This window comes from Podarcis filfolensis (genome assembly GCF_964270895.1).
Source record: "Podarcis filfolensis genome assembly, chromosome: 1".
Classification (NCBI taxonomy): Eukaryota; Metazoa; Chordata; class Lepidosauria; order Squamata; family Lacertidae; genus Podarcis; species Podarcis filfolensis.
Genome location: NC_139604.1, coordinates 100,874,471 through 100,902,428, shown reverse-complemented (window position 1 = coordinate 100,902,428; position 27,958 = coordinate 100,874,471). Strand labels below are relative to the sequence as shown.

General features: G+C 43.8%; 2 protein-coding genes across 11 annotated transcripts in view; one reads left to right on the top strand and one right to left on the bottom strand.

The window, feature by feature from the left end:
• Positions 1 to 175: 175 nt before the first annotated feature.
• AP4S1 (adaptor related protein complex 4 subunit sigma 1) lies at positions 176 to 27,800 on the bottom strand. Of its 6 annotated transcripts, none has more exons than XR_014549881.1 (6): positions 27,282 to 27,444; positions 12,408 to 12,583; positions 10,631 to 10,717; positions 9,377 to 9,445; positions 4,133 to 7,118; positions 176 to 4,100 (listed from the first exon to the last, which is right to left on the bottom strand). XR_014549881.1 is itself a non-coding variant. In XM_083621656.1 (6 exons), exons 2-6 carry the CDS (start codon positions 12,543 to 12,545, stop codon positions 447 to 449), a joined length of 435 nt encoding a protein of 144 aa, XP_083477782.1. In that variant the 5' UTR covers positions 12,546 to 12,583; positions 27,675 to 27,800; the 3' UTR covers positions 176 to 446. The 6 variants fall into 6 exon arrangements, 5 of the variants coding, with proteins under 5 accessions (XP_083477782.1, XP_083477780.1, XP_083477781.1 ...); XM_083621656.1 differs by lacking the exon at positions 27,282 to 27,444 and adding an exon at positions 27,675 to 27,800 and having other exon boundaries at positions 176 to 575; positions 7,107 to 7,118; XM_083621654.1 differs by having other exon boundaries at positions 176 to 575; positions 7,107 to 7,118; positions 27,282 to 27,439.
• The window catches only part of STRN3 (striatin 3), a 43,011-nt gene continuing 41,452 nt past the window's right edge, over positions 26,400 to 27,958 (top strand). For 4 of the 5 annotated variants that reach the window (XM_083612684.1, XM_083612681.1, XM_083612682.1 and 1 more), the window contains exon 1: positions 26,400 to 27,096. In XM_083612684.1, the coding sequence (XP_083468810.1) occupies positions 26,749 to 27,096 (348 nt within the window). In that variant the 5' untranslated portion in view covers positions 26,400 to 26,748. Of the gene's footprint in view, positions 27,097 to 27,567; positions 27,932 to 27,958 lie in introns of those variants that run through there. The other variant, XM_083612683.1, reaches the window with a different exon arrangement.

Sequence of the window (27,958 nt, the reverse complement as noted above, 5' to 3'; positions counted from 1 at the left end):
AAGGTTTTGTGGTTTAGGGTCCACTTTCAGATACAATGGATGCTAGAGTTCTGCAATTTAGGCAAACATGGTTGCTTTTGCATGTAGTCAAAGCACACCTGTCTATTTTTTTTAGCATTTCCCAGCCTGCCTTATTAATTTTGTTTGATGAAAAGAGAGACACAGATATATTATTAAAGAGTATTTATTTCACCAGCTGGATTACAGACTACACAATGGGAATATTTTGTTATCTTAAAAACATAAAGCAGTAACTAATTAACCTTTCACAGGTAGATAGTAAAGGTGTGGCACCTGCTTCCTTCAGTTGTCTTTTAGCATGAAAAGGTTCAGTTCAGCCCATTTGGAATGTTGCAAGACTAGCCTTTGAATCCTCAGAGTTCATTGTTCCTTCTTTCTGTTTTGAAGAATTCTGTGCGAACACACCCTTCACTGGCATAGTCTTCCTAGCTTTCAGCCATTTTGTCAAGAACAAGAAGAGGTGCGAGAATTCTGGTCTTATTGGTTTCTACAATGCAACCATTTAATACCATTTCATCCAAAATTATGTGCACTCTGTCCAATTTGAACATGATCTGTGTTCATATAAAGTTAAGGAATTTCTTTTGGAATAAGCAGGACTAAACTGGAAAATGCCAGAACTCAAATTTGTTTTTTTTTAATCTAAGTGCTTAACAGATGAACTTTCTAATGAGTTTTTCGGTAACTGCAAAAATTATAACATTGTACCGTAATTCCAGTTTCACTACCGACTATACAGTTATTGTGTATAATAGTATGTAAATTAAAAGAGCTGTAGAAAAGAGAAACAGCAGAAGTAGCAAATGATGTTGGTTAACACCAATCTTATTCTAACAGCTATCAGCCTATTGTGACTTGCATTAAGAGAGCCAATCCAGAATAATTGTGTAAAGTTTCACTGAAAAGCTTAATTTTCAAATAAATTTTTAAAGTGCTTCGATTTGTTTAGCAGTTGCTTAACAAAGTGACCATTCAGAACACAAGGGAAATAATGGTTAACAAATTCTGCTAAGGCAATCAGTGACAAGAAATTAGTCTCACGCTTCCCCAAAATGTTCCTGGGAATTGTAGTCTGAGGGGAGTCACCCTGGACAGAGATCCCTAGTCCCCTATTTTTCCCATATTATACGCAATTACATGCGTAAATGAGGTGGAATCAGTGCTGAAAGGACATTCTTCCTCTGCTTAAGTGCTCAAACGAAAAATTTGTGTATCCAGCTTTCAGTCCCTCACTGTTCCAGACATGCCTTAACTTGCAAACAGCTGTACTGAGAAAACATCACAACTGCTTGAAAAAACCCTTCCTATCTTTCCTTTGACCTGCTGAAGGTGTCTTCTTACTGCATTAAAGTATTTACCACACATTGTGGAAATATGCACTGAGATGTAAGAATCCATACCAGCCTTTCCCAACCGGGTGCCTGCCAGATCTTTTCGACTAGATCTTTGGGACTACAACTCCCATCAGCCACAGCCAGAACAGCTGTGTAATCTGAAATTTAAAAGGGGTCCGCAGAGATCTAACATTTCAATACTACTAACTTAGCCAGCAAACAGCTAGAACACGTTCTGTATGAATCGCAACACTCCCCACCTGAAAACAAAACGAAGCCCCCTGTACAAAGAATAAAGAATCTCAACATTCGCTTCCTTGGTTCAGGATCTGATGAGACATGCATTCCATCTTACTGTCAAGTGTTTTTAAAATGTTTCTACAGAGATAACTGGAGGTTGGTATTATGACTGGAAGCCCAAGGAGGCTTCTTTTCTCCCCCAGTGAGATATGAGCTGCCCCACCCTGTTGGGCAGCATTCCACAACTAGCTACTCTTCATTCCACCAACAAGTACTTCATCTGCTATTGGGAATCAAGTGACTGCAGCTCATAGTCCGTCCCTCCCCACTCAGGCTGTTCCTTCCTCATCTGCCCCAGCTGCTCTTCCCAAAGGTGCAGGGCAAGTTGCTTGGTTCTTTTAGGCACGCTGGGTCCTCTTGCGAAAGCCTTGCAGCTAAACGATGCCACTCCTTTGCAGACAGCATCGGTCCAACGCCCAACCCTCACTTAAAAATGAATCAGAATCTAAAGGGCTTGCTTATCTTTTTAAATGAAATTTTACCAAAAGCTTCAGAGAGTAAACCAGGAATTTTCACATCAGGATTATATTGCAGTATTATATTGAAAGAATATTAATTGGCTATATGCTGGGAGATAAACTAGTGACAAACCTGTACAGTACTGTTTGCTAATCTTTTGGGGAAACCAATATAATAAATATTACTACTTCCTTTTTAAAGATGGGAACCTTAGGCTGCAATGCTCAGTTCAGCTGGGCTAAACTGAGTGGCAAAGCCACTACCATATCTGAAGCCCACATGCTTGCCCTGGCCAGAGTGGAGGGTGGTAATTTGAGCATTTCAGCTGCACTAGCTCCAGTTGAGAGGCCCAGATCAGGCCCACTGCTAGTAGCTTAGTTGGCCTAACTCCACCCTTGGGATTTTAAATCTCAGTGATCTGAGGTTAAGATATATCTCTAAACCTGTAAGTGTATATTAATTAATTAACTAACACCGCTGTCCCATTCATTCTCCAAAGAACGCAGGTCAGTATATATTATCTTACCCCTTCCCATTTTATCCTTACAACAATCTAGTGAGGTATCTTAGGTTGAAAGAGAGGGACTGGCTCAGGTCCACCCAGCAAACTTTATAATGAGCATGAACTTGAACATGAACATGTATCTTCCTTGGTAACTACAGCTGGTCACTAAACATTTTGTGTATTTACCATTGAAGGAACAGGCTATAACTTATACATGGTTAAAAAAAATGAAAGACACAGGATTGCATAAAATGGGTGCTATACATATAAGGGTGTTTGCTTGTTAATATCTGTTCTAAATTGCTATGTTCCATCTGGAACTTCATGGTACTGGGAGTGAACTATATTATGTGAAGGTACTATGGAATATTTGAGGGCTCCACCTTCTTTCTCTCACACACATAAGGCAGCTGAGGAATGGAAGAGACAAAAGTTTGAGTTCACCAAGAAGAGAGAAGAACGGGGGGGGGGGGGGTTGAAACAATGTTTGAGCATGCCGAGAAGGCCATTGGAAAAGATTCTGTTTCGTTACCTTCTATGTTGCACCCATTTCTCCTGGTTGAAACTGGCAGTGGGGGAAGCCCTGCTTAGGGAAGCTTCTGATGTTTAATGGACCACTGTATTTTAATAGTTTGTTGGAAGCCGCCCAGAGTGGCTGGGGAAACCCAGCCAGATGGGTGGGGTATAAATAATAAATTGTTGTTGTTGTTGTGTTTTTTCCTAAAACCCTCAGTGTTGTTTATCCATCCCTGCTACATTCAAACCTCTGCCATTTTTGGAAACTGCCATTTCCCTCTGTGTTTCTCCATCCTTGCTTTACTCAAACTTCTGTCATTATTGTAAAACATTTCCCCCCTCAGTGCAGAAACTGTCACACATAGCGAGACCCTTCTTCCCTTTTCACCAAGGCCTCCCCTTAACCTCCCAAAGTCATTTCCATTCTTTTTCTTCCTGCCCCTCCTCCTTCCTTCCCCCACTCACGGCCTTTAGAACCTTAGGAAATAGGCAATCAATACAGCACAGTGGTGAACTAGTGCAAATACAGTATAGACAGAAGAGAAATTGCAAAATTGCTATCATTTTAATAAAACTACCCTACGTCTCACCACATAAGGGAAGACTGTGACCAGGTGACCTGTCTCTGCTGCCCTATTGCTCAATGTTTATGACCAACTTCAAAGCCTCCACATTTCCTTCTTAAGGTAATTTAAACAAAACTCTGAACTGCTCTTCAAATAGAGGGCAAGGGGCTAATAAAGGAAGGCCGTATGAACATGCTTTGAAATATATTTTATTCAAACACAAGGCCGAAATATAATTTGGCGATATATCTACTTACCACAGATGATTTCTATACCTAGTATTTTCTCAAGTTTCATAGAGCCAGATGTGTCACCCCAAGACAAAACAGTTTTGGCTCAGTGACTGGCATCGCTAGTTTAGTCACTATTTGCTTCCATTAGCATATGCCTCAAAAATACCTGTGCCTTATTAGCAAATGCCTCAAAAATACCTGTGTTTTATTAGAAGCATTGTGCATTGATGTGATTTAATGCTTGGGCATTAAGTTGGTTCTGGCAAATATTTTCTTACCAAAGCTTTTGGTCTTTAAGTGTCGATGGACCGCAACTGAAAAGTGGCAAGTCTTTAGCTCAAAGGTGAGGAAACTGTCCTGCAGTAGGGCCCCCACCCCTCAAGATTGATGGCAAAACCAGTGATGCTACTGCTATGAGATCTTAGGTCTCAGCACATATAAATGAGTGCTCTGACCTCCAGGATTGGTGGCACGTGTGAGGGAAAGGTACCTTTGAGGAGAGGGCTTTCCTCAACTCCTCAACAGTAGGATAGAATGAGAGGTTCCTCAGACTGAGTAGAAGGAGAGAGACGGAGGTTTTCCTCCCCATCACAACATGCAGCTGGGAGAAGTTCCCTTCCTCCCAGCCCAGCACTGTGATGGGGAGGAAAAATGTCATCTCAGATGTTAAGAAAGTGATATCTGAACAGCAAAGAGTGTGGTTTTCCTTCCTAGCCTACTGCTGGGCTTGGAAGAGATGAACCTCTCCTCCATCTTAGCGTGATGTTGATTTGAAGTAAAGAGAGGCCGTTGTGCTCATTGGGATAGAGAGGAGATCAGAGGGAGGCTGTGGAGGGGTAGTCAGGGTGTCAGCGGCCCTGCAAGACTGCCAACCCAGGGCTCCGCTAACCTTGCCACTGCCACTGTGGGAATGCCACGGACTGCATCTCCCTGCACGAGGCATCACTATTGGACTTTATTTTCTTTAAGTAATGTTGTGAAGGTTGCGTGTCACCCCCCGTCTCTGTCTAGCAGTAGCAATATTCCAGGGGGTTCCAGGCACTTACCCAGGGTTCTGTTTCTGTTGGGAAAATCAAAGCACAATAGAAGCTAGTGTCTTTATGATAAAAGGTTTATTGTACACCTGCTTACATCTTCCATGGAGGGAGTGCCTGTGTGTTAGCTAAATTCAGTAACTTCTCCTGAAAATGGATACGCTCTTCTTCAATGCTTTTATGTAATGTAATGCACAACACCAACCTATGTTTCTTTACTTAGATGTCAGTCCAGCTGTGCTCAAAGAGCCACACTTATAAGTACATGTGCATGGGAGTGCAACCTAGGCAGCAATTCATGCTTTTCGGAGCAGGTCATCTATGTCTTATTTTCATGTGAAAAACTGCTCTCTTGTTCCTTACACAGAAATACAGGCATTAAAAAATAATGTACTCCCACTCCAGATCCGTTTTGCCACACCAAACTTGATGTGATAACTTTCAACTGTTGCTTTTGTAATCTTTTTTAATGACTCATCTCTCCCAGATATCAGCACCTACTGCAGTTGTTTTAAAGAGCTTAATACAATTCCACCCACTTCTCCATGCACATAACTGGGACTTGTCAAATACACCAGCATGCTAAGTAGCAAAACTTGAGATATTAATTTATTGGGGGGGGGGTGAGGGAATGCTTAAATTCTGGCTATTTCCACAAAGATGTATTTTTTATTTTATTTTGCTGTATTGCAGTTACAATACTGAAAACATTTTGCTTCATGTGTACTCTTAATTAAGAGGATACTAATAAGCTTCCTCTTTAAGTGGAATCCTGACTCAAATGTAATGGAGCCTCCCTTTCATTGCAAAATTTCCTTCCCTAAGATTAGATTAAGAGTCCCATTCTCTACCTACTGAGCTAATCATACAATTATTTAGCATGCAATTAGGAGAGTGTTTGTAATGTCACCCTTTAATTGTCTTACTTCCATCAACACAGGTGTTGTTGTTGTTGGTTTCTCAGGACCATCCACTTCTGATGCTACCCTCACTGCTCTCCAATCCAAAAAGGGTAGAAGTGGGAGAATCTGGGTTGTGAAACTGCCAAATCCTGAGCCCTGCTGATCTCATGCTGATGATGGTAGAAGGTGTCAGGACAGCTACAGGGAAACATAGTCTACCATTTCCGGGGTTGGCATATTTTTCACCCAGGGGTATGTTAGGGGATTCAAGTCTCACCTGGAATGTCCCCTTTTGTCTTCCCCAAATATTGCAAACTTAGTTCCGTTTCCCTTAAATAAGCAGGGCCAGATCATGGGGGGGGGGGGACACACACCCATAACACCTCCAGTAGCATTGAAAGTATGACAGAAGATAACTCTCATAAGAAGAAAAACCTGTCCCGTCAGGCAGGAGAGAAAAAAACGAGGGGACTGTGCCTGCCTCCCAGAGTTCTTTGCTCTCCTGCCTCCATCACATGGAGAGAGATGTACCCAACCCATTTGGGTCATCAGCAACAATCTCAAATCCTCTCCCACTACATTATGCCAGCAGAATCAATGAATGGATCTGATACTAAACACTGTGCTCAGCTCAGGCAGGTTCGTGCAGAAGGAGATGGTCATTCGGTTGAACGTTAACAGCTGTAATGAGCAAGCAGACTGCATTAATCTGCATCCCTAGTCTTCTCCTGTATCTATTCACCCCATGTGCTGAAATCTCCATTTGAGACTTTTGTCCAGATGCCTCTGCAATTGAAAAGCTGGTAGCAATCAGAGAAAGAGAGAGAGATCCCTTTCAATGGTAGGAATAAATGCTCGGAGCTCGGTTCCTTTGAGGACAGAGCTCTTCCTTTGCCCAGCAACAGATTCTATCACAGCTACTGTGTTCATGCACTGAAATCTATTAAAGTTATGCACGCAGCAAGTAGAACAAGGGGAAATTTCCTACCTTTAGACAAAATGTCTCCATTTTCCAGCATCCACTATCATATCGCCACCCATATCGCCAGCCTTTTAATGACCTACCTCCACACTGAACTATTCACATACTTCAAACCATCCATCCATATGGCTCAGTCACCTCTGCTGAACACAGTTTAATCCAATCATGGTAACATTTTGATTCCTACGAATGCCACGCAGCCTGGCAGACGCAGGAAGGAGCAGGAACATAAATAGAGAAAACTGAAAGGATACATCCAATTCACTCTAAAAAAAAGAGAGGAAAAGGGACATTTCAGCAAGAGCAAAGGACTGATGTTGTTCCATTTCTGACTACTGTACATTATTATTATTATTATTATTAATACTAATAATAATAATAAATATTATTTATATCCCGCCCTCCCCAGCCGAAGCCGGGCTCAGGGCGGCTAACAACAATAAAACAGTACAAAAGTACAACACAAACAACACTCTAAAATCATTCATTATAAAATTAATTCAAATCAAGCCACTGGCAACCATTGGGCCAGAGCTCCGCGAAGATTGCCGAGGGAGGGAGTCAGGCTGTAGCCTGGCCAAAGGCCTGGTGGAACAGCTCTGTCTTGCAGGCCCTGCGGAAAGATGTCAAGTCCCGCAAGTTAGTGTTTTTAAAGTTTATTTGTATTTGTTTTTGGTCCAAGGGATTATCATGGAGCTTGTAAACATTCACTCATCCTTTGTAGCCATTTTCAGTACAACTTTTTTATTGTAAAGCAGAGTTAAGGGACTACAACTTCCATCATCCTCGGCCATTGGTAGGGCTGCCATACATCCAGAATTTCCTAGACAAAGCCAGGATTCGGCCATTGGAAACAGTGTCCAGGTGGAAATCACTGTAATGTCCAGGAAGATCCAGACATATGGCAACCCATACAACTTTTGTGTCTGAATTTTCACTTTCTGAAATATGGCAACCCTACCTTTGGGTATCCTTGGCTGGGTCTGATGGGAGTTGGGGGTCTAACAACTTCTGGAGGGTCAGAGTTTCCCCACACTGTTGTGAAGCAAAACCTATTGCATACTGTCATCTACTAGTTGTTCATGTCTTTTGCTATGCTTTGGATGAGGCAAAGATGCACAGCCCTAAACTATGGGAAATCCTACTGAGCAGCCCTCTTTTGAGTGGGAGCTTCCACCAGATGCTGGTCTCACTTTTAAAACTACCTTTTGCAGGTATAAAGACTCTGATAGTTTTTGGTGATAGTGGGCAGCTGAATTGTTTTGCACTTCTGCCAAATTGCTGGAAGTCCTGGCTGTGTGTCAGTCATCACATTTCTGCTGGTGTGTTATGAGACGATCCAGTGTTAAAAATAGCCATGGCATTCCTCCTTGAACGTGTATCTTTCTGCATGTCGGGCATCATAATGTGCACACACGTGCATCTGCATTTTATGATCTTGATGGTTCAAGGCACTGGCTCTGCTTTTTATATACAGTTATATAGTTTATATAGATATTTCTTTTCCTGACAGTGTTTGTATGGTTTTGTCATGGCCTTTGGCTAGTACAATAAAACTTATTTTGATTTTTGACCATAATGCACACAGTGAAAGCCCCAACATGCGTATGTGAAGCTCCCACCCATTTAAGAAAGAACATTTCCTAAAAATTTGCCTGCCTTATTCTAAGCACTGCCTCCTAATACCAGTTTTGTCTGAATTGTGATTGTAACACAATCAACAGATGCGGCTATATCTCTATTTCTGAATGATCATCTATTGGCTGAAAGATGGAGTCTAATGTACAATTTGCACCACCCCATGGAGACTGGCCTTGCTTGAAGCTGCTGGCTTGTTCAATCTAAAAGGGCTGAAAAGTGTGGTACATCGTATCATGCATGTTTCTATTTTAACTGCATGTAACATAGAGAACAAATAAATGATATAACAAACTGAACTGTTAATTCCCAAGAGATGAGCTAGTGAAAGTAAAATTAACATATAATATCTGCAGAATTCTGGCAGTATCTCAAGCTAGGATGATAATGGAGGAGGAAAGAACAAACTGTGGGAAAGAAAAGAACATCTGTCCTTTACTAGAGAGATGATTTGTCATCTCAGTATTTTTAGATTTGTGAGTTTCAAAGATTCTTTCAAAGTGCTATATTTATCTAATGACATATGCAGGGCTTACATTCAGATGTTGGACCTCTCCTGGTGTCCCAATAGAAGCATCCAAAAGTTGGGAGCAAGTTATCAAAGCTCTCCTTTAGCTTTTGCTCAATTTCTCCTCAATTTCCAAGGCAGCTACAAAGCTAGAATTTTATACATGTGGAATAATACAGACTTGAGCCACCTGTGTACTTGCTTAATACCCAGTGACTTAAATGTTGATGTCTTTTGATAAAAATAAATCCAAAGGTCAAATATCTGCACCCTATCATGGTGCAAATGTTTCAGACTAATATGTCTATGATATAATAAATCATATGAAAGCTTTCTAAAAAAGAGAAGAGTTTGTATTTGGTTCAATATCATACTTACCACTCTACTGAAATACTTGTCCAAAACCTCCACAAAATTATGAATGAGTTCATAGACAGCCATTTCATTCTGAAAATCAGTTGGAACATCAGAGAAACCAGTGATCTGTTAACTTTTCTACATTACTTATAAAGCTCACAGTTGTGATTTTTGTTTTAAGATTTAGGAAACAAAATGAATAGTCTGATCCTTAGACCTTAAAATTCACTGCACCAGCAGTATAAATTCAAAAGAGTGTACCAGGGCAGCATTACAAACAATAACACACTGAATTTCACATCAGGTTTAATTGCATGCAGACCATGCCCATGTTGATGTTTGTGCTCAGAATGGCCTGGACCCCATGATTGGCAGGGGGCACTGCTTGGTGTCCTTCAGGCGGGCATGGCTGGCTGTGTGGTGACACAGGACAGGGCTTCCTCTGTAGTAGCACCTGTATTATGGAACTCTTTCCCTGGCGCAATGGATGGTGGCATCCTAACTGGGATTTTTCTGTCAAGTTAAAACATACTTGATGTTCTGGGCTTTTGGAAGAAGCCAGGAGAAACTGACCAAGACCTCAGGCTTATTTTATGCTGCTATGCTTGATTGATGATTTATATTATTGATTGCTGTGTTTCACTGTCGTTTTATGTTGTATGATGATGTTTTATGTTGTACTTGAAAACTGTCCTTTGATCACTGTTATGTGATGAAAGGCAGTCCAGAAAGGTTGTAAATACATATATGAATAAAATAATTTCTCAAGGGTGCTTCCTTTGTAAACAGGTCACTGAGATATCGCTAGTGGGTTGTGAGCAACAGGGGTTTTTTTTAGCTTATCAGATTTTCCCTGGCTTTTCGGGCTGGCTTTTCGATGATGACATTGTATGAGTGCTGTAAAAGGTTTGTTTGCATGTGGTGTACCAATCCAACGATAAACACCCACCTGGAAGCACCCAGGTCTCTTGTCAAGTCTCTATTTGCAGGGTCTTGCTTACAAAAGCTCATGACACCCTGCTTGTCTTTGAGATGCCATAGGGTTCTTGGTTTTGCTGAAAGGGCCTATGCTGCATTTCCTTCATCTCTTATGATGCAACTACATTGTGGGAGAGCTAGATATTGCAGAGTGAAGGACACAATATAAGGAACTGGATCACATATGGAAACCAGGAAGAAACTGAAGCAATGGGCATATATCAAGTTCAGTATTTGTCTTTAGTTCATAAATCAATATTTGTTTTTTCTTTATATAGTTAAGAAATAAACACATACCTCGGTTTCATTAATTCCAACCACTATGAAAAGAGCAGCATATTGCCTGTACACCAGCTTAAAATCTTTGTATTCAATAAAGGAACACTAAAAAAAAGACATAGATAAAATTTGATGGATGACACATTTTTGTAGATATTTATCTGCTTATTGAATATTACATCTGGACAGTTTTTAGTTTATGCAGGCTAAGTAAGTTATTAAAGGGCACAACAATCGATGCCAATATTGTTTTTATTTACCAGTTCTAAAAATGCCCTGTTTACATATAAAACAAGGATGGGTGGAGGTTTGTTCTCTACTTGTAAAACAGCCCACTGACATGTGTTTTGTGTGAAACAAAACCAGCCCCCCCCCCTTACGTTGTTGCACTCTGTTGCCTTAAGCAGTTTCTCCCAGCCCAGGTCTTTCATTGGAGCTCAACTGAGAGAAAACTGCTTAAAACAAAGAAGAGCCAGTAAAGTTGTGCTCCCCTTACTTAATGTCATCTGTTCCTCACATGCTTTCCCACCCCTTGTTTTTAAGTAAACGACATATCGCTCACACACCACTATCACATCTAGCTTGATCCTTAAAAGAACCTGAGATGACTCAAAGTCAGTGTCATAGCCTTTGCTAGGATCTTGAAACTATCCTGGTGCCTAGAGTACAGTGGTACCTCGTGATACGTACTTAATCCGTTCCAGAGGTCCACTCGTAACCAGAAACCGCTTGTAACATGAGAAACACTTTTGCTAATGGCGCCTCCCACTGCTGCCGTGCCACCGGAGCACGACTTCCGCTCACATGCCGGGGCAAAGTTCACAACAAGGGGCATCTACTTCCAGGTTAGTGGAGCGCATAACCCGAAGCATTCATAAGGGGGACGGTATGCAACATGAGGTACCACTGTACACCCCCCCAAAGTTTTCCACTGTCTTGTTGAAATGAAAAGGGTTTCAAAATTAATTTGTTTCTGTTACCTTAGCAACAATTTGCAGATAAAGGAAGGATTGGCTAACAATAAAAAAGATGGTTTTCTTGACAGAGCACATATTTCTATATGGAGTGGACCTATATGAATTAACATATTAGAGCATTTATTGACAGTGCTATTTTTCTAGGGAAAGAGGTGCTGGAACTCACCATAAACATCTCCCTCGTTTTCTTAGAATGGCAATGGTGCCCACCTGAGAGGTGCCAGGACTGAGTTCCTATGAGTTCCCCCTGAAAAAGGCCCCCCAGATGTTGTTAGACTACAACTCCCATTGTCCCTAGCCAGCAGGGGCAGTGGTGAGGGATGGGAGTTGTAGTCCAAAAACATCAGTAGGTCCAAAGTTGGGAGCCACCATATTAGGGGGTGAACTGAAGAAATCATCATACTATATATATGGGCACAAATAGCACCTAACATGCAGCATTCAAGAGTTAATTTTTAAACAACATAAATTGGTGGGAGAGTGCCATTTAAAAAGCAAAGGGGTTGTACAGGCAAGGGATGCTGAACCATCTTCACCGCTGCCCCAGTCCATCTTCCTGAGGTCATTTCCCCCCCAGCCAAGCTCTAATGTTGGAAGTTGGGACAAATGTGGCTGTGGGGAAGAGCAGAGATTAGGTGGAGATTCCAACATCCTGTGTGCACACACCTTTTGCATGCCAAATCCCATTCAAATACACACACTTGTGCTATACACAGAATGTACCCCTGCTGTGAACTTGGGGAAGGTTCAAGTTCAAAGTCATAGGTCTGCCCCAATCAGATTGTTTGACCGTAAAATGTCTACATAAAAAGACATACTTGCTCCTTTGAACGGGAAAGGCAATGCTTGATTACTTCAGCTTCTAGTATCGTCCGTTTATGAAGGTCCATGTATTCATAATATCGAGAGAGTCTTGTTTGCCCTTGCTTGTTCACCATAAGAAAAAACTTGATCATGATTCGTTGTCCGCTCTTTCAAGGCTAGATGGTCAAAACTGAAATTGAGATTAAATAAAACTGTAAGGAAATTAACAGCTTCATCTTTTGAATTGGCACTGGGTTAAGGACAACCTTTTCTAGACTATGACTGTGGGTTCAGGTGAACGAGGCTTCTAAAGCCACATAAAACATTCCAGCCAGCTGCCTGTAGGTGATCCCATGCTGGGATGAAGCTTTAGATGTGCCCCCCTCAACATTTGCTACAAAATGCTTTACTAGCATATAAAGTATAAGCAGACATTTCCCAGAACGAAACCCCTCCCACTCTGCAAATTCCAGCAAGGAGATATGTTTAGCAGGCATGTGGGAGGAAATGCATAGCTAGTTACTGTGGAAAAATAGTGTTCTGCAGAAAATTGAAAAGCTAGAAATTAGAACTGTGGGCATTTGCCCCCCTCCTTCTGCATTAATGTGCCAATCACCAAAAGATGGGGAGGGGAGAGATAGGGTGCATTTATTCTGAAGCCTATTATAATGGCAAATTATAGTATCGGGCTATTTTTATAATATATTGCCATTAATTCTAGATGTGTTCTTCAGCATTTCTTAACCCCAAGCATATAAAGCTCATAAAGATAAAAGGCAGAAATTGGTAATAACCTATCATAATTGCCTAGGGCATTGCTCTTTGTTCCATTTCCTCACTCAGTGATTAAGTTCACTATGTGGTTTTGGGAAAATCACACTATCTCAGCCTAACCTGCCTCACAGAGTGACGCCCCCCCCTACCCTTACCTGGGTGGGGGCGTTAACAAGCAACTTTTAAAAAGTGAAGGGTCCAAGATGTTACGAAAAAGGAGCAATGCTGCTGAGTGCTCCAGATGGCTGGAAAGCCAAACAGGAAGCTGATGTTATTGGATTGTACCGTGGGAACCAGGGACAGTCTATTATGTGCTCTGAGCACCGGATGTTAGCTCAGAGTGTCACATGACCCTGTACTGGAAGTACATGGGAGGAGTTATTCTCTCTCTGCAGCTGGGTATCAGAGGGTGCAGACATGTTGTTCTCTGCACTGAGGAAAGACAGAAATAAAGGCATGTAAATACATTTCTGTCTGTCTCTTTCCCCTCCCTGGGGATGGCAGGGAGTGAGGGAGGAGGAGAGTGGCTGTGTTCTTCTTTCACGTTTGAAGAAGGATCGGCCGATAAAGACCTCGCCTTGTCTTGCCGGGAGTCGCTGACGGGGAGGTCAACATGGTATCAAGCCGGGCACCCGGAGAGTGGCCAAATTCCTCTGAAGATATGGCTTGATCCAACATATGGTAGCAGACCGGTGGTTATCTGATCTGTGAGAATCTGCATGAGAGGTGAGAGGTCGATGAATCGTTGCCATCCTCTGCACCTAAGGAGATAAAGAAAAGCGTCTGCCTGCAGCCAGAAAGCTGAAACAGACAGCTGGACACCGAGAGGAGTGTATTTCAAGGCAACGGAGCCCAGAAAAGGTATGCAGCATTTCGGGCAAGAGAGAATGAACGCAGAAAGATTAATTTCTGGTTCACAAGCTGCGTTTGAAAAACAGCTCTGAAAGAGCAAGCTTGCATACCAGGAATTCCTGTGGTTTAGATAAGGAGTTCCGTCCTGAGCAGGTTGCTAGGCAACGTCTACCAGTTACTGAGAGGCCTAAAAAGAGCCTGGGAAATCGAAAATGTTTTGACTACCTTTTGCAGCTGTGGAAAACAGCGTGCAGATTGCCTGCCTGAGAAAGCAAAAAAACAGCCCAAAAGTTTGCCTGCCGTGGAAAAGCAGTAAACAAGATGAGAGACTTTTGGAGTTTACTGGCTTGAAAAGTGAAAGCTGGCTTGAGATTGAGTGTAAAGCTGACTCTTGGATTCAGCATGGATGCCAAGAAGGGGGGAGTGCCCCTGAGTGCCGTGGTTCTAGAAGAACACAGCCGGCATGCTGCACTGGAAGAAAAGCACAGGGGGAGGGAGGAACGGAGTTCTAATTCCCCCGCAGATGAAGCTACTGGAGAAAAAGCTCTAGTTTTGAACGTTGTACAGTGCTACAATTGTGGACAGGCTGGGCATCTTCAGCGGAGCTGCAAGAAGCCATCCCAGCCGAAAGGAGCGAAGGGCCGCTCAGCAAAGCCTGAGGCGTCAGGCAAAGGTCATACCAAGCCTATGGTGAAACCTGCAAAGGCCCTGATGGCGAAAGGAACCACGCCAGATGTTGGACACTCTTTTGTAATCGATACGGGCTGTAATTTTCATATGTCCCCGCACAGAGGACTCTTTTCGACGTTTAAGAAGCAAAGCTTCGCTGTGGAACAAGCCAACGGTCAGAAGCTGGAGGCGACTGGGGTTGGATCTGTGTATCTTAAGAGTCTGAACTTGACAATACACAATGTTTACTTGGTTCCTGAATTGAAGTTCAATCTGCTGAGTGTTTCGCAGATTGCAAAGAAAGGACTGAAACTGTCCTATGATGATAAGAGCTGCGAGATCTTCAAAGATGGAGAGTTATATCTTTCTGCCAGACAGAAAGATGGACTATATTTGTTGGACTTTGACCAAAGTGATTACATGGAATGTAATTCTGAGTCTAACATGATTTCTCTTGCAGGTGTGACCAAAACAAGCGCCAAGAAGGTGGCCAGGGTCGACAGAGCGTTTCAGCGGGTGTATGCTGATGTGATTGGTCCTCTAGAACCATCTAGAGGCAATGCAAGATATTATCTTGTGTGTGTGGATCATTTCTCTAACTTTGTCTGGGTTTATGTGTTAAAGAAACCACAGGAAGCCTTAGAAAGGTTTCAGGAGTTTTGTGACAAAGTTAAAGACATGCATGATGCTAACATTGATTGTCTTTTGACAGATAAGAAGCAGATTTTTCTTTTACAGGATTTCCAGAGGTTCCTGCAGAAGAAGGGGATTAGACACAAGGTTGCTGTTTCAGCGGAAGCGTGGAACAGGGGTGTTTGTGTAAAAGTGAACAAAGAATTGCAAAAGGGAATGAATGCGCAATTGCTTAGTTCACATCTGCCACATGAGTTCTGGGCGGAGTCACTCATGTCGTTTAGTCATGCATGGGTGAGAAAGGTTTCAAAAGAGTTGGGAAGTTCTCCTTTTGAGAAACTGTTCCAGAGAAAACCTTCTGTTGCCCATTTCAAGGTTTTTGGGTCTCATGTGAGGACAGAAGCTCCAGGTGGAGTAAAGAATGCCAGAGGCATTTTTGTGGGATATGAAAAGGGTCTCTACAGAGTAATTTTGTCTGAATCTGGTCAGGTGATTCTCACAAAATTTCTAGAGAGTGCTCCTGAAAAGGAGAGAGTGATAGCACACACATTTCCCACAGAGGACGATTCTGATGATGATGATTTCACAGAGTACAGTGGTACTGAGAGTGATGACACTGATAGCTCGGAGAGCTCAGTTGTCACAGTCATTGAGAGGAAGTCTCACACAATGGATAGACCTTCACAGGTGAAGGATGAACCACTGTTTACCATTGGAACTGGTTCTCCAAAGAGTCCTGAGACTGAACCAGTGAGCAGAGAGGATCAGCACCTCATACGCAGGTCTGAGAGAGTCACAAAGGGTGAACCACCCAAAAGGTACTCAGAAGAGTATGCTAATTTAGCTGTTGCATGTGTTGCTGTTGTAAACAACCGAGGACAGGTTGGAGCTGTGTCTAAGTCAGAGACAAAGACACAACAGAGAGTTGCTAGCCAAGGTAATGCAGATGCACTCATTCCTTGGAAGCCAGACAACCAGAGAGGTACACTGGGGAAACCAGTGGCGGGTAGTTCCAAGGGTGGAACTGAAACAACAGGGGAGTGTTATGTGTATAACAACTGTTTGTTTTCTTCTCTGGATCACGCTATGCATGCCGCAACACGCATTGATTCTTTTGGGGGAGGTTGTTACGAAAAAGGAGCAATGCTGCTGAGTGCTCCAGATGGCTGGAAAGCCAAACAGGAAGCTGATGTTATTGGATTGTACCGTGGGAACCAGGGACAGTCTATTATGTGCTCTGAGCACCGGATGTTAGCTCAGAGTGTCACATGACCCTGTACTGGAAGTACATGGGAGGAGTTATTCTCTCTCTGCAGCTGGGTATCAGAGGGTGCAGACATGTTGTTCTCTGCACTGAGGAAAGACAGAAATAAAGGCATGTAAATACATTTCTGTCTGTCTCTTTCCCCTCCCTGGGGATGGCAGGGAGTGAGGGAGGAGGAGAGTGGCTGTGTTCTTCTTTCACGTTTGAAGAAGGATCGGCCGATAAAGACCTCGCCTTGTCTTGCCGGGAGTCGCTGACGGGGAGGTCAACATGGTATCAAGCCGGGCACCCGGAGAGTGGCCAAATTCCTCTGAAGATATGGCTTGATCCAACACAAGAAGCCACACATCTACGCTTTTCGCCAATTCCAGATTACACTGGAACCTAGTGCGATCCATGCCATCAGCCAAGGTTTGCAAAAATACCTTTATAAAGGCTGAACTTCTCCAGGGTCACTTTCATGACCCACTTATGAAATAATCATGAGGCATTATCATGTTAATTTTGTAGAGCAAATTTCATCATCTACCTACCACCCAGACACTATCATGCTATGTTTTGACATGTCATGTATTAGGCCAGTCCCTCGCCTAGTTCAAGCAAACTAAATGAACTACTGTTCTCACACCACCCCTCTCTAGGCACTCCTCCACAGCAGCAACTTCAGTATCAAGCAGCAGTAGTGCATCTATTGCTCACAATGTGGTGAACAAGCCTCTCATTTGTTCCAGTAAATCCAAACTGAATTGCTCCCATGAATACCCTTTTAGCATGAGTAATTGTTGCAAAACTCAGTCTGTAGACAGGTGTGATGGTTTCATTTCTCCAGCCCTGGTTAAGATAAGTCATCAGCCGTACCCATGTTAAAGTAATAATAACAAATGGCTGCTTACATTTTTATAACTCAGTGTTCAACTTAACTTTGGATTCTAAAGGCTAAATACAGTTTAGATGAACCTTTATCAGTTCTTCAAGGAAGCTCTAGTTCAATAGTTTAAGCCCATAGTTTTCATTCATAACTTTTCCATTTGTATGTACCATTTTGTGGTAACATAATGGCCCTGTGCACACATCATAGTAAACCATAGTTAATGGTATATGTGCCTAAGAGGGCTCCTTTGCTCCTCCCTGCTTGTGCATAGAAGAATTTCCTGCTTTGCATCATGTCACTTCCAGAAACCAAAATCAGCTAAGAACAACTCTTGTTGTGCTTTTTAAATCACATTTTGCCTAGTTTATCATCTTCCAGAAAGAACAAATGTCTAAAGGTATGCTGTAAGTCTTTCACAGCCTAATCTCACGAAGAATAATTAGAAAATTAGTTTCCCGGATAGTTTTAGTAGAGATAAGTTGAGATCTAAAGAGCTGTGTGTGAATGAAACACTGCCGTGCGTGGGGTGTGTGTGTCACAAATTCCAGCACTGGATGCATCTGTGGAAGATCTGTGGAAGATCTCTAAACCATCAGGGGCTTTTGGGAAGCCACAAGAGCTGCAGGGGGAAACAGGGCTGAACAAGCAGAAGTATATGTGGAACACCACTCCCAGCTGCTTTGATCCTGCCCTGCTGTTTGCAACTAATGGGTCCATCCCATCCTGATTTGGTGATTCTGGCACTGTAACTAACTTTAATTCAAGTCAAGTCATTTTATTACGGTCAGTGACCAGTATCAAGAACTTTAATTAACTATATTCAAGTTTGGATGTTCTCTCCTCTCCTCTCTAGAGGCAAGAACGCTAAAATACAGTGGTACCTCGGGTTACAGACGCTTCAGGTGACAGACTCTGATAACCCAGAAATAGTACCTCTGGTTAAGAACTTTGCTTCAGGATGAGAACAGAAATCGCACCACGGCGGCATGGCGGCAGCAGGAAGCCCCATTAACTAAAGTGGTACCTCACGTTAAGAACAGTTTCAGGTTAAGAACAGACCTCCAGAACGAATTAAGCTCTTAACCCGATGTGTATCAGTTACCTTTAGAATGCATTATGGATTTCATTATTTTGTGCATGTGTATTTAAGGTGGTGCCTATTGAAGACCCTATAATTTTTCCAAGAACTGGAGATGGCACTATAGTTACTGTACTATGGAGTTACCCACAGTAGACCTGCTCAATATTCCTGTCCTGCCATAGTATCTAATCAAACTGGTTTTACAAACTTCTAATGCATTTCAAAGACTAGTTCTAATGACACAACCAGCACAACTTTAACAGAAATGTATACTGTACATTGTTATGGCTGGCAGTATAGCTGTTTACTCATATATGTACATGTATATATAAATATAGATACGGACGGACACACACACACACACACACACATTTAAAAATACAAAAATACAAAGCTCTTCTTTTTCAAGAACATGCTCCCATTAAGAAATTTCCTTCAAGACTGAAATTGACTAAACCAGGCACTCCAGTCAAACTGCTGTGTTGGCAGCACTGAAGTAATTTCACTGGGACGCAAGCCTGGGCAGTGCGTATGGAGATCCTGGGCAGCCCAGATGACAAGGCCCCCTTCTCGGCCTTACTGATGTGGTCCAAAGGAAAGCAGAGCAATACATATGGCACCATCTTGGCTGCAAGAGTTGCCAGGAGGCGGCATACAAAGCACCACCCAACCATCTTAGGGACTCCACTCCAGATTTCTGTAGGGTTTACTCCTTAGCCTTTTCTTCTCCTGAAGGAGTATCTCCACCCCCCATTGTTCTGCCCGGTCCAGCGCCGAGGGCCTTCTGGGGGTTCCCTCACTGCGAGAAGCGAAGTTACAGGGAACCAGGCAGAGGGCCTTCTCCGTAGTGGCACCTGCCCTGTGGAAGACCCTCCCATCAGATGTCAAAGAAATAAACAACTATCTGACTGTTAGAATACATCTGAAGGCAGCCCTATTTAGGGAAGCTTTTATATTTAATTATTGTATTTTTAATATTTTGTGGGAAGCTGCCCAGAGTGGCTGGGGAAACCCAGCCAGATGGGCGGGGTATAAATAAATTATTTATCATCATCATCATCACAATGCAGCAGAGGTTTGGGGTCAGTGTTTCCTTCTGCTACACGGGCTACCTTCCCAGGTTGTGGAGCCCCATCTGCCCCTCATTTCCCTCTACAGCACATGCAGAAACTGCCTTCTTGACCATTGGACCTACTATTGGTCTCGTCCACTCAATCTGATGGAAGCTGTCTTTGCATGCAGGGAAGATCCCTAACACACCAAGGGTTTGAGACCGATCAGCTACCCTCACCTGGTTTTGTCAGCCAGTTGAAGCTATTCCTGGCGTATGGCCACTGCTATATGCTGACAGCTTCTAGGAGCCACAGATGAAAGCTAAGTGCAGGGTGGGGACCAAAGGTGGACAAACTACCCCAAAAGGAGCACAACGTGTCTCCCACCAGATGTACTACCCCTCCTCTAATATCCCATCTGGTAAATATAATTTCACCATATCATTGACTTGTTCTAAAAAAGGTAAAGGACCCCTGACAGTTAAGTCCAGTCGTGAACGACTCTGGGGTTGCAGCGCTCATCTTGCTTTACTGGCCAAGGGAGCCGACGTTTGTTCGCAGACAGTTTTCCCGGGTCATGTGGCCAGCATGACTAAGTCGCTTCTGGTACAATGGAACACCGAAACCAGAGCAGCACACAGAAACGTCGTTTACCTTCCTGCCGGAGTGGTACCTATTTATCTACTTGCACTTTGACGTGCTTTCAAACTGTTAGGTTGGCAGGAGCTGGGACCGAGCAACGGGAGCTCACCCCCGTCACGGGGATTCAAACTGCTGACCTTCCGATTGGCAAGCCCTAGACTCAGTGGTTTAGACCACAGCGCCACCCGCGTCCCCTGACTTGTTCTAGGATTGTCCAAAACAGCTTTATTTAATAGGCTTGCTCTTTACTTCCCAGACCCTAGAGAGGCTCAACCCCAGTTTTATTTGTACAGTTATCAAACTACCCAGAGCAATTGGATTGGGGCGAATGTCACAGTAACATTATAAAAGAAATCAACTATGATGATAAGTACTGGACAGAGGCAGAAGGGCCAATTCCTATTGGTTTCAAATTGAAGATACAGTCATATCTTGGATCCTGAACGACCTGGAACTCAGACGTTTTGGCTCCCGAATGCTGCAAACCCGGAAGAGATCATTCCGGTTTGTGAACGTTCTTTTGGAACCCGAATGTCCAACAGGATTTCCGCGGCTTGCGGTTGGCTGCAGGAGCTTCCTGCAGTCAATCAAAAGCCACAATTTAGTTTTCTAACGTTTTGGAAGTCGAATGGACTCCCAGAACAGATTCCGTTTGACTTCCAAGGTACGACTGTACTGGTGAGAGAACCAACTGTAATATTTCCCACTGCATTTGCATTATACATAGTAACTATAGCCACCATTGTCTGATTCACTGCTGGCTCTGCTCTGAAGTACAGTATTTTACACTCTCATTTGCTTAATGCTTGATTTTATTTATAGATGGATGCTGAATTTCCTCATGGGGAACTTCTTGCTATGAAACACAGCCACTGTGTAAAATAATTATATTATTATTATTTATAGATATAGGCATATGTCTTTATGCCAAATGCAAAGCTCAGCTCGCTCTTAAATATGGAGCTGTTTAAGAGAATATTAGGCTATTTACAGATCACAGGAGGTACTCTTTCCTCATGAGCTGACAATAACTTTCACTCCCATGTCAGGAGAGTACTCTTAAAAGCTCACAAACAGGCTTGTGGCTATTGTTAATGGATTTAGATAGAACACCTTTCTAAGGAGAAAAAAGAGTAATTGATATGTGAGGCATTTTAAATCCTTAGGGGTAGAGCAAAGATTCTCCAACTGTGGTCTGCTAACTCCATTTGGATGGTCCACAGAAAGGTTGCAGAACATGCCTATACTTGATCTATTTTTATGACAATTGAGTTGAAGGTTTTTTTGATCAAGGACAGAGTACTGAGCAGGATAACAAAGTCCAGACCTAAGTCCTGTGATTTTCATAGGAACTGGGTGCAGTCTACTTAACTTTTCTATTTAAAAAAATACCTAACCCCTGACCCATACTGGTGTTGGTAAGGATTCAACAGAAGTCTACCTCCACTGTGGACCTGAAAGGGCGATGAAGTGCATACTGCTTTTTACCAGTGCTCCTGCTGGCAATAATCATATTTGGTCCTAAAACTGGGTTTGAGGGGCAGAGCAGGACTGTGCCAACAGAGCTGCTGGTTCCAAAGCCAGCCTGTTTTCTAGTGAAGAACCTGATCTGAGCCCTGTGCTGTGCCAGGCTGCAGCTAGTGCAGCAAAAATAGGGGTGGGGGGTGGGGGGACGGACTGCTACCACACTCTGTCCTGGCTGCTCCATGCCCCAGTTAGGATTGGGAGAATTTGCCACTCTATTCCCAAGTTAGAATTGCTCTGCACAATCTGTTTTCAGCACAACCAGGTTGATCAAGGAACATGTGGGATTAAAATAAAGAAGCACATGTCTTTGAGCATGAGCTACATGCCTTTCCTCTGTAATTATTGGGAAACAGCTTCCAGGTCAGAGAGGATTACTTCCAGACAAATTTTTGTCCCAACACCTTAGTTTTGAATTAAGCACATGGTACACAGTCTCTGAGCACAAACACTGTGGCTCTGGTTATTATAGTTATGAGTTACAGATGAACTTCATCCTCCACATATTTACCTAATCCTTTTCAGCACCACTAATTCTAATAATTGCAACATTATATGGAAATGCATTCTATTAGTTAATTATGTGTTGTATAAGTACTTCCTTTTGTTTGTTTTAAACATGCTACCCATCAATTTGAATTAATTACTGTGTTGTTTGTAACTCTGAGACTGTTCTGTTTCTCTTTTCACTCTCTCCATTCCCTAACTTATATTATAAACCTTACTGTGTCCTCATTCTTCTCTCAATTATATACATGTGTATATATTTAACAATAATATTTAATAACAACAGCAAGATGCTGGGATGAGTGGGAACAATGTGTGTCTCCTCTTCCATAAAATTATAGTTGTATAAAAAGCATAAATTTTCTTACGTATCCTCAGGTTATGTGGTTTCAACTGAAGAATGGGCCACTTCAGAATGAAAAGTAAACAGCACAAACTCAAAAGGAAGCCTTAAGAGCTTCTAGCCCATAGAAGAGGCAAATAAAGATAGCATAATTAATGTCCCTTAGGGTTATGAGAATTTATTTTAATTAACCCACTACAAAATGGTATTGCAGAGTGTGATCCTCAGAAATATTCAGGTGGAAATGATGAACTGCCATGTTCATGATGAGAATATCATTCCAAACCTTACTTTAGGGTTGATATTGATTAAATTATTGATACAGATTAAATTTTTGAATTTAATTATGCTTCTTTTTATGCTATGGGAATGAGGTTATGAAAAGATTCAGTCATGTAGGTGTGACACAACGTAGTGCGTACACACTCAGAGGATGACCTCCAAACCATCCTAAATATCTTTGAAGAAGCATACGAAAAGCTGGGCCTATCGCTCAACATCCAAAAAACCAAAGTTTTATGCACCAACAAACATAAAACAACCCCTCTGCAGCGCCACAAATCCAACTCAGTGGTGTAATGTTGGAAAGTATAAATCACTTCTCCTACCTGGACAGTTATCTTTCCACAAGAGCCTTCCATTGTGGAAGGACATGTGGATCCAGAATTGGGCTCCACAATCACCTGTGGACACACCGTTAAGACCGTGTACATGGAAGACAATCTAACTCGGCTACAAGTGATCGCCAAAGAAGACACTCCAAATTAGCCACTTTAATACATAAAGCCCTCCATGACTAGGGATCTAGGTGTAGACTGTTTCAAACCATGAGATCGGCAGAGCGGGGTTCTGCTTCTGGTCCTGCCAATAAATATGGCTTGTTGTGTTGGGATCTGGAAGATCCCAACTCTCTGTAGTCATGGCCCACCTTTGCAATTCCCTACCCTTGGCAACATGATGCCCTCAATATTAAGGGATTTCTTTGCCATATGGTGAAGACACCTACTTTGGGGCATGAAACTTGTGTCGATCCCTCCAGAATCTGGATCTCTGTGTTCTTAATGGAACTGAAACTGCACGTTATTTTTCAATTGTATTTTATGAGTTTTATCAATATTTTTATATTGTAATTACTTTGAGGTCATTATGATAAAAAACAATCTATAAAAACCTGTGATCAATTAATAAGCATTAAAAGCTAATAACATGAAGCTACAAACATGAGCCTGACCAAACTGCGGGAGGCGGTGGAAGACAGGAGTGCCTGGCGTTCTCTGGTCCATAGGGTCACGAAGAGTCGGACATGATTAAACGACTAAACAACAACAAAAGCTAATAGTTGCCATCAGGAACAGTCATACTCTGTTTATTCACTTTACAAAGAGAATCTAGAAAACAGTTAGCAACCAACTCACATTCCAGTGTTTTCTGTTCTCAATTTTTTTTTTTTGGAACTGTTTTTGGATTATAAAAATGCAAGTTTAAAATGCATTTGCAATGCTTAACTGTCCAGGGTGTACTAGCAAAAACACTTTAGGCTTTTCAGGAATACGTAGCCTTTCATTAATAACTCCCATCTTGTTGCTTATACAGTGGTACCTCAGGTTAAGTACTTAATTCGTTCTGGAGGTCTGTTCTTAACCTGAAGCTGTTCTTAACCTGAAGCACTACTTTAGCTAATGGGGTCTGCTGCTGCTGCCGCGCCGCCGGAGCACAATTTCTGTTCTCATCCTGAAGCAAGTTCTTAACCCTGAAGCACTATTTCTGGGGTTGCAGAGCCTGTAACCTGAAGCGTATGTAACCTGAAGCGTATGTAACCTGAGGTACCACTGTACTTTTATTACTTCCTAGTCAACATTTAGGGTATACTTCTACAAAAGTACTCTACTGGATCAGACCAAGAACCTATCTAAGCTGTTGTATATATCCATCAACAAAGGCATAATGCCTCTAAGAATAGACCTTGATAGAGCTGGGAATTCTAATGTGAGGAAATTGAAACAGGGTTTATTCCAGTTTAGTTAATCCAGAACATTTATGTTTGTCTCTGCCCCACTGCTGGCCATGCAGCCCACAAGAGAAAAAGACCCCTATAGCCATGGTTTCATGACTGTAGCCTTAAAAGTCCAGGTCTCTGTATCAAATTTACTTTGGAAGAATAAAGCATATTTTTTTTATGTGACTCGCTCATTATCCAGTACTTAGGATGCGACAGAACACTTTAGTGCAATAGCTACTTTATTTAAAGGAAACCTACTTTGAAGTACAAGTGTGTCAGCACTAGACTCCTGTATTTTAATTTCATACCTTCAATTAAACATTTTATTTTGTGACTTGTTTACACTGTAGCTGTAAAACGCTCCTATATATAGCTTACATATTAACTTGCTCCTTTTTAAGGATATGGTTTGCAAAGATGACTGAGAAGTTTACCAAAGGCTAAAGGAGGCATGTTCCCTACGGCTCTGACTAACCTTGTTTTAAACATCCCTGTGATGGAGTTTCCCTCAAGGGATTGCTCAGAAAGCTCTCCCTCCTTCTACAGAGGTTAGCCTCTCTTAATTTAATCCCATACTCATAGTAGTAATTTGACACTGGTTTGCCGACTGCCAGTACTCTGGTTTCTATTTGCTGCCTTGCTACTTTGGGTGACAGAGTAATAATAACAACAGCAGTGGCAAAATCAGCGCATGTTTCATGTCCTGGGGGAGGGAGGGTGTGTTGTGCGTGTGGTGGGAGAAATAGCCTCTTGTCCACCCCAAGGAGTCAGCTGTAGACATGTGAGGAATGCAACTGCAATGCCAAGAATCTTTTGCTGGCACAGCCCATCATCGGGGAGACCATTTTAAATGAGCTGAAGGAGCAACAAACAGTAGCAGCCTACTGAAAAATTATAAACTGAGGAGAGAAAGTAGTAGCAAGAGACTGTTAAAGTGGCAGGGAGTTAAGTATGGAATACACTCCTTTGCAATCTGTACCATCAGGGAAAGGTACAGTTTTCAAAATGGCTCACAAAACCTTTTATTCCTTCCATGTCTTTATCTCATGGAAGTGGGATGAAGAAGGGCCAGAGTTTGTGGTGCTGGGTAAAATGCCAGTTTGGACATTCAGAATGAGTGGATGCTTTGTAGACTACCAGCGATTATAGTAGCTGTTTAAAATGCCAGGCAAGAAAAAAAATTCCCTGTAAGAGGCTCATTTGATATAGGAAGCTTTCTCCTAAAAATGGAAAATGCACTCTTAGCATGGTCAGATAACTGTTGAATTTATATGTTCTTCACATGCTCCTGGTGGTTCTTCCTGAGCTAAATAAAGCCCTCTCTACAACTATCAACAGTTTACACCATCGTGTAAACTGGCAAAAAGACTGAGATGCCAAGGAATTTCCCAGTTCAAATGTCACATTTGCCAGGAACTCAGTAGGTTGCCTTAGGCAAGCCACACTCTCTCACCTCAACCGCACGACACGGGGAAACATTCTGACCTACCTTCCAGGGCTGTCGTGAGGATGACAACTGGAGAATGCACAGTGAACACGTGAAGTGGGAGTGTCATTCTCACTTTAAAACCAAAGAGCGACCATCTCTGCGGGCAGCTCTGGCTCTCCTGGCCATTGACAAGCGAGTTTTACCGAGGAGTTAAAAAGTCAGCCGCGGGAAACTGATTTAGGACTGAAGGAGCGAGATTTTTTTTTCCCCCTCAGCGAACACCAAATACCACCCAGAGCGCAAGAACCCCCTACTTTCCTCTCTATAATTTCCTCTCAGGCAGCGCCCGCGCATGCGTGCAGCAGGACAGCGCGGGGGTCGGAGCAAGGCGGGTGCCGTTTCCCAGCATGCCCCGCGTACCTCCGCCTCTCCCCCCCCCCCACCCCGTGGGTGGGTGAGCCGAGCTGCTGAGTGAATCTGTCCGGCTGATGATGGAGCTGAGACTGTAATGGCGGCCGGCGGCGGCGGCAGGAGCAGCAGCAGCGGCGGCGGCTGGAGCTCGGCGCTGCTCTGACACCCGGCTACTGCTCCGCGTGGCCTTGACACCCCCGGGCCGGTCCCTCCCCACAAGCAGCGCCGCTCCGGACTCGGGACACCAGGCGGGAGAAGCAGCAGCAGGAGCAAGAGGAGGCGGGGGAAGGACTCCCCACAGACAATGGACGAACATCCCGGAGCCGGCGGCGGGATCATGGCAGGCCCCAGCCCGAGGCCGCAGCAGCAGCAAGGGCCGCTGCCGCCCGCCGGAGGAAACGCGAACTCCCAGCTGCTCGGCCAAGGCTGCGCGGGGCCCGGCGGCGGAGGCAACCTGCCGCCACAGCAGCAACCCCAAGGCCCGGCGGCAGCGGCGGCTCCGGAAGCGGTGGGCCCCGGCGGCGGCGGCGGCTCGGAGCTGTCCCGGCCTCAACACTACACCATCCCGGGGATCCTGCACTACATCCAGCACGAATGGGCCCGCTTCGAGATGGAGCGCGCGCACTGGGAGGTGGAAAGGGCCGAGCTCCAGGTGAGGCGGAGGGGACGCACACAAGCACAATGAGAGAGAACGGCTGGCTTGAGGAGAGGAGGGTCTGTCCGTAACCGGGAAGGAAGGAAGGAGGGATGGGAGCTGCGGCGGCGTGGCTGAGGAGGGAGGGAAGGTGGGTGCGGGGCGGACGACGACGCGGCGGCGGCGGGGGAGGAGAAAGTTACCTGTCCGGCGCGGCGGGCGTCACTCGGCACGTTCCCCCGCTCGCGGCTCCTCGGGTTGGGCAGCCTTCCCCGGGGCAGCCATTTTGGTTTCTAGCATGGCGCCCGCCTGGGCCTGTCAGGCTAGGCAGGGGAGGGCTGCCGTCTCCCCCCGGCCCCGGATTTTAAAGCACCGACTCCGCAGCGTCCGCGCGCCCTGACAGTTAGCTGGGGCTCGAGGGCGGGGGGGGGGGCAACGGCGACTTTCCCGCTCGCTGCGGCGGCTGGTGCCGGAGCCCTCCGGACATTTGGGAGGCTTCTCCGGCCTACCGGGAGGGCGAGTCGCATCATCTTTATAAGGACACGGTGATCTCAACCTGCTCTTAGCCCCCGACCTTATTTATTTCCAGCTGTTACCTTGGGAATACAAAGCCGCGCACTTCCTTCTTGGCGAGGGACCCCGCCTTCTTTCTAGGAATAGGAGGCGTGTTCCCCCTTCGATCTCTGTTCAGCACCCACATGGGTGTCACTACCCCTAAAAATAAATAAAAATGAAACGGAAAGTGGGAAACGTGACCAGAGAAAAATGGATAAATTTGACGGATCGACCATTTCAGGCTGCTGCTGCTTATTCTTCATCCATTTGTAATCTAGGGTTATATCAGCAAAATACAGTAAGGTGTAAGGTGTTTGCCAAAACC

Bases quoted from the DNA above. Each gene is read 5' to 3' on its own strand.
- AP4S1 (XM_083621656.1), bottom strand. From the start codon at position 12,545: ATGATCAAGTTTTTTCTTATGGTGAACAAGCAAGGGCAAACAAGACTC. The intron at 10,718-12,407 runs GTATGTCTTTTT...TCTTTTTTTTAG, and splicing joins TTTCCCGTTCAAAGGAGCAA to TGTTCCTTTATTGAATACAA. The intron at 9,446-10,630 runs GTATGTGTTTAT...ACTGATTTTCAG, and splicing joins TTGGAATTAATGAAACCGAG to AATGAAATGGCTGTCTATGA.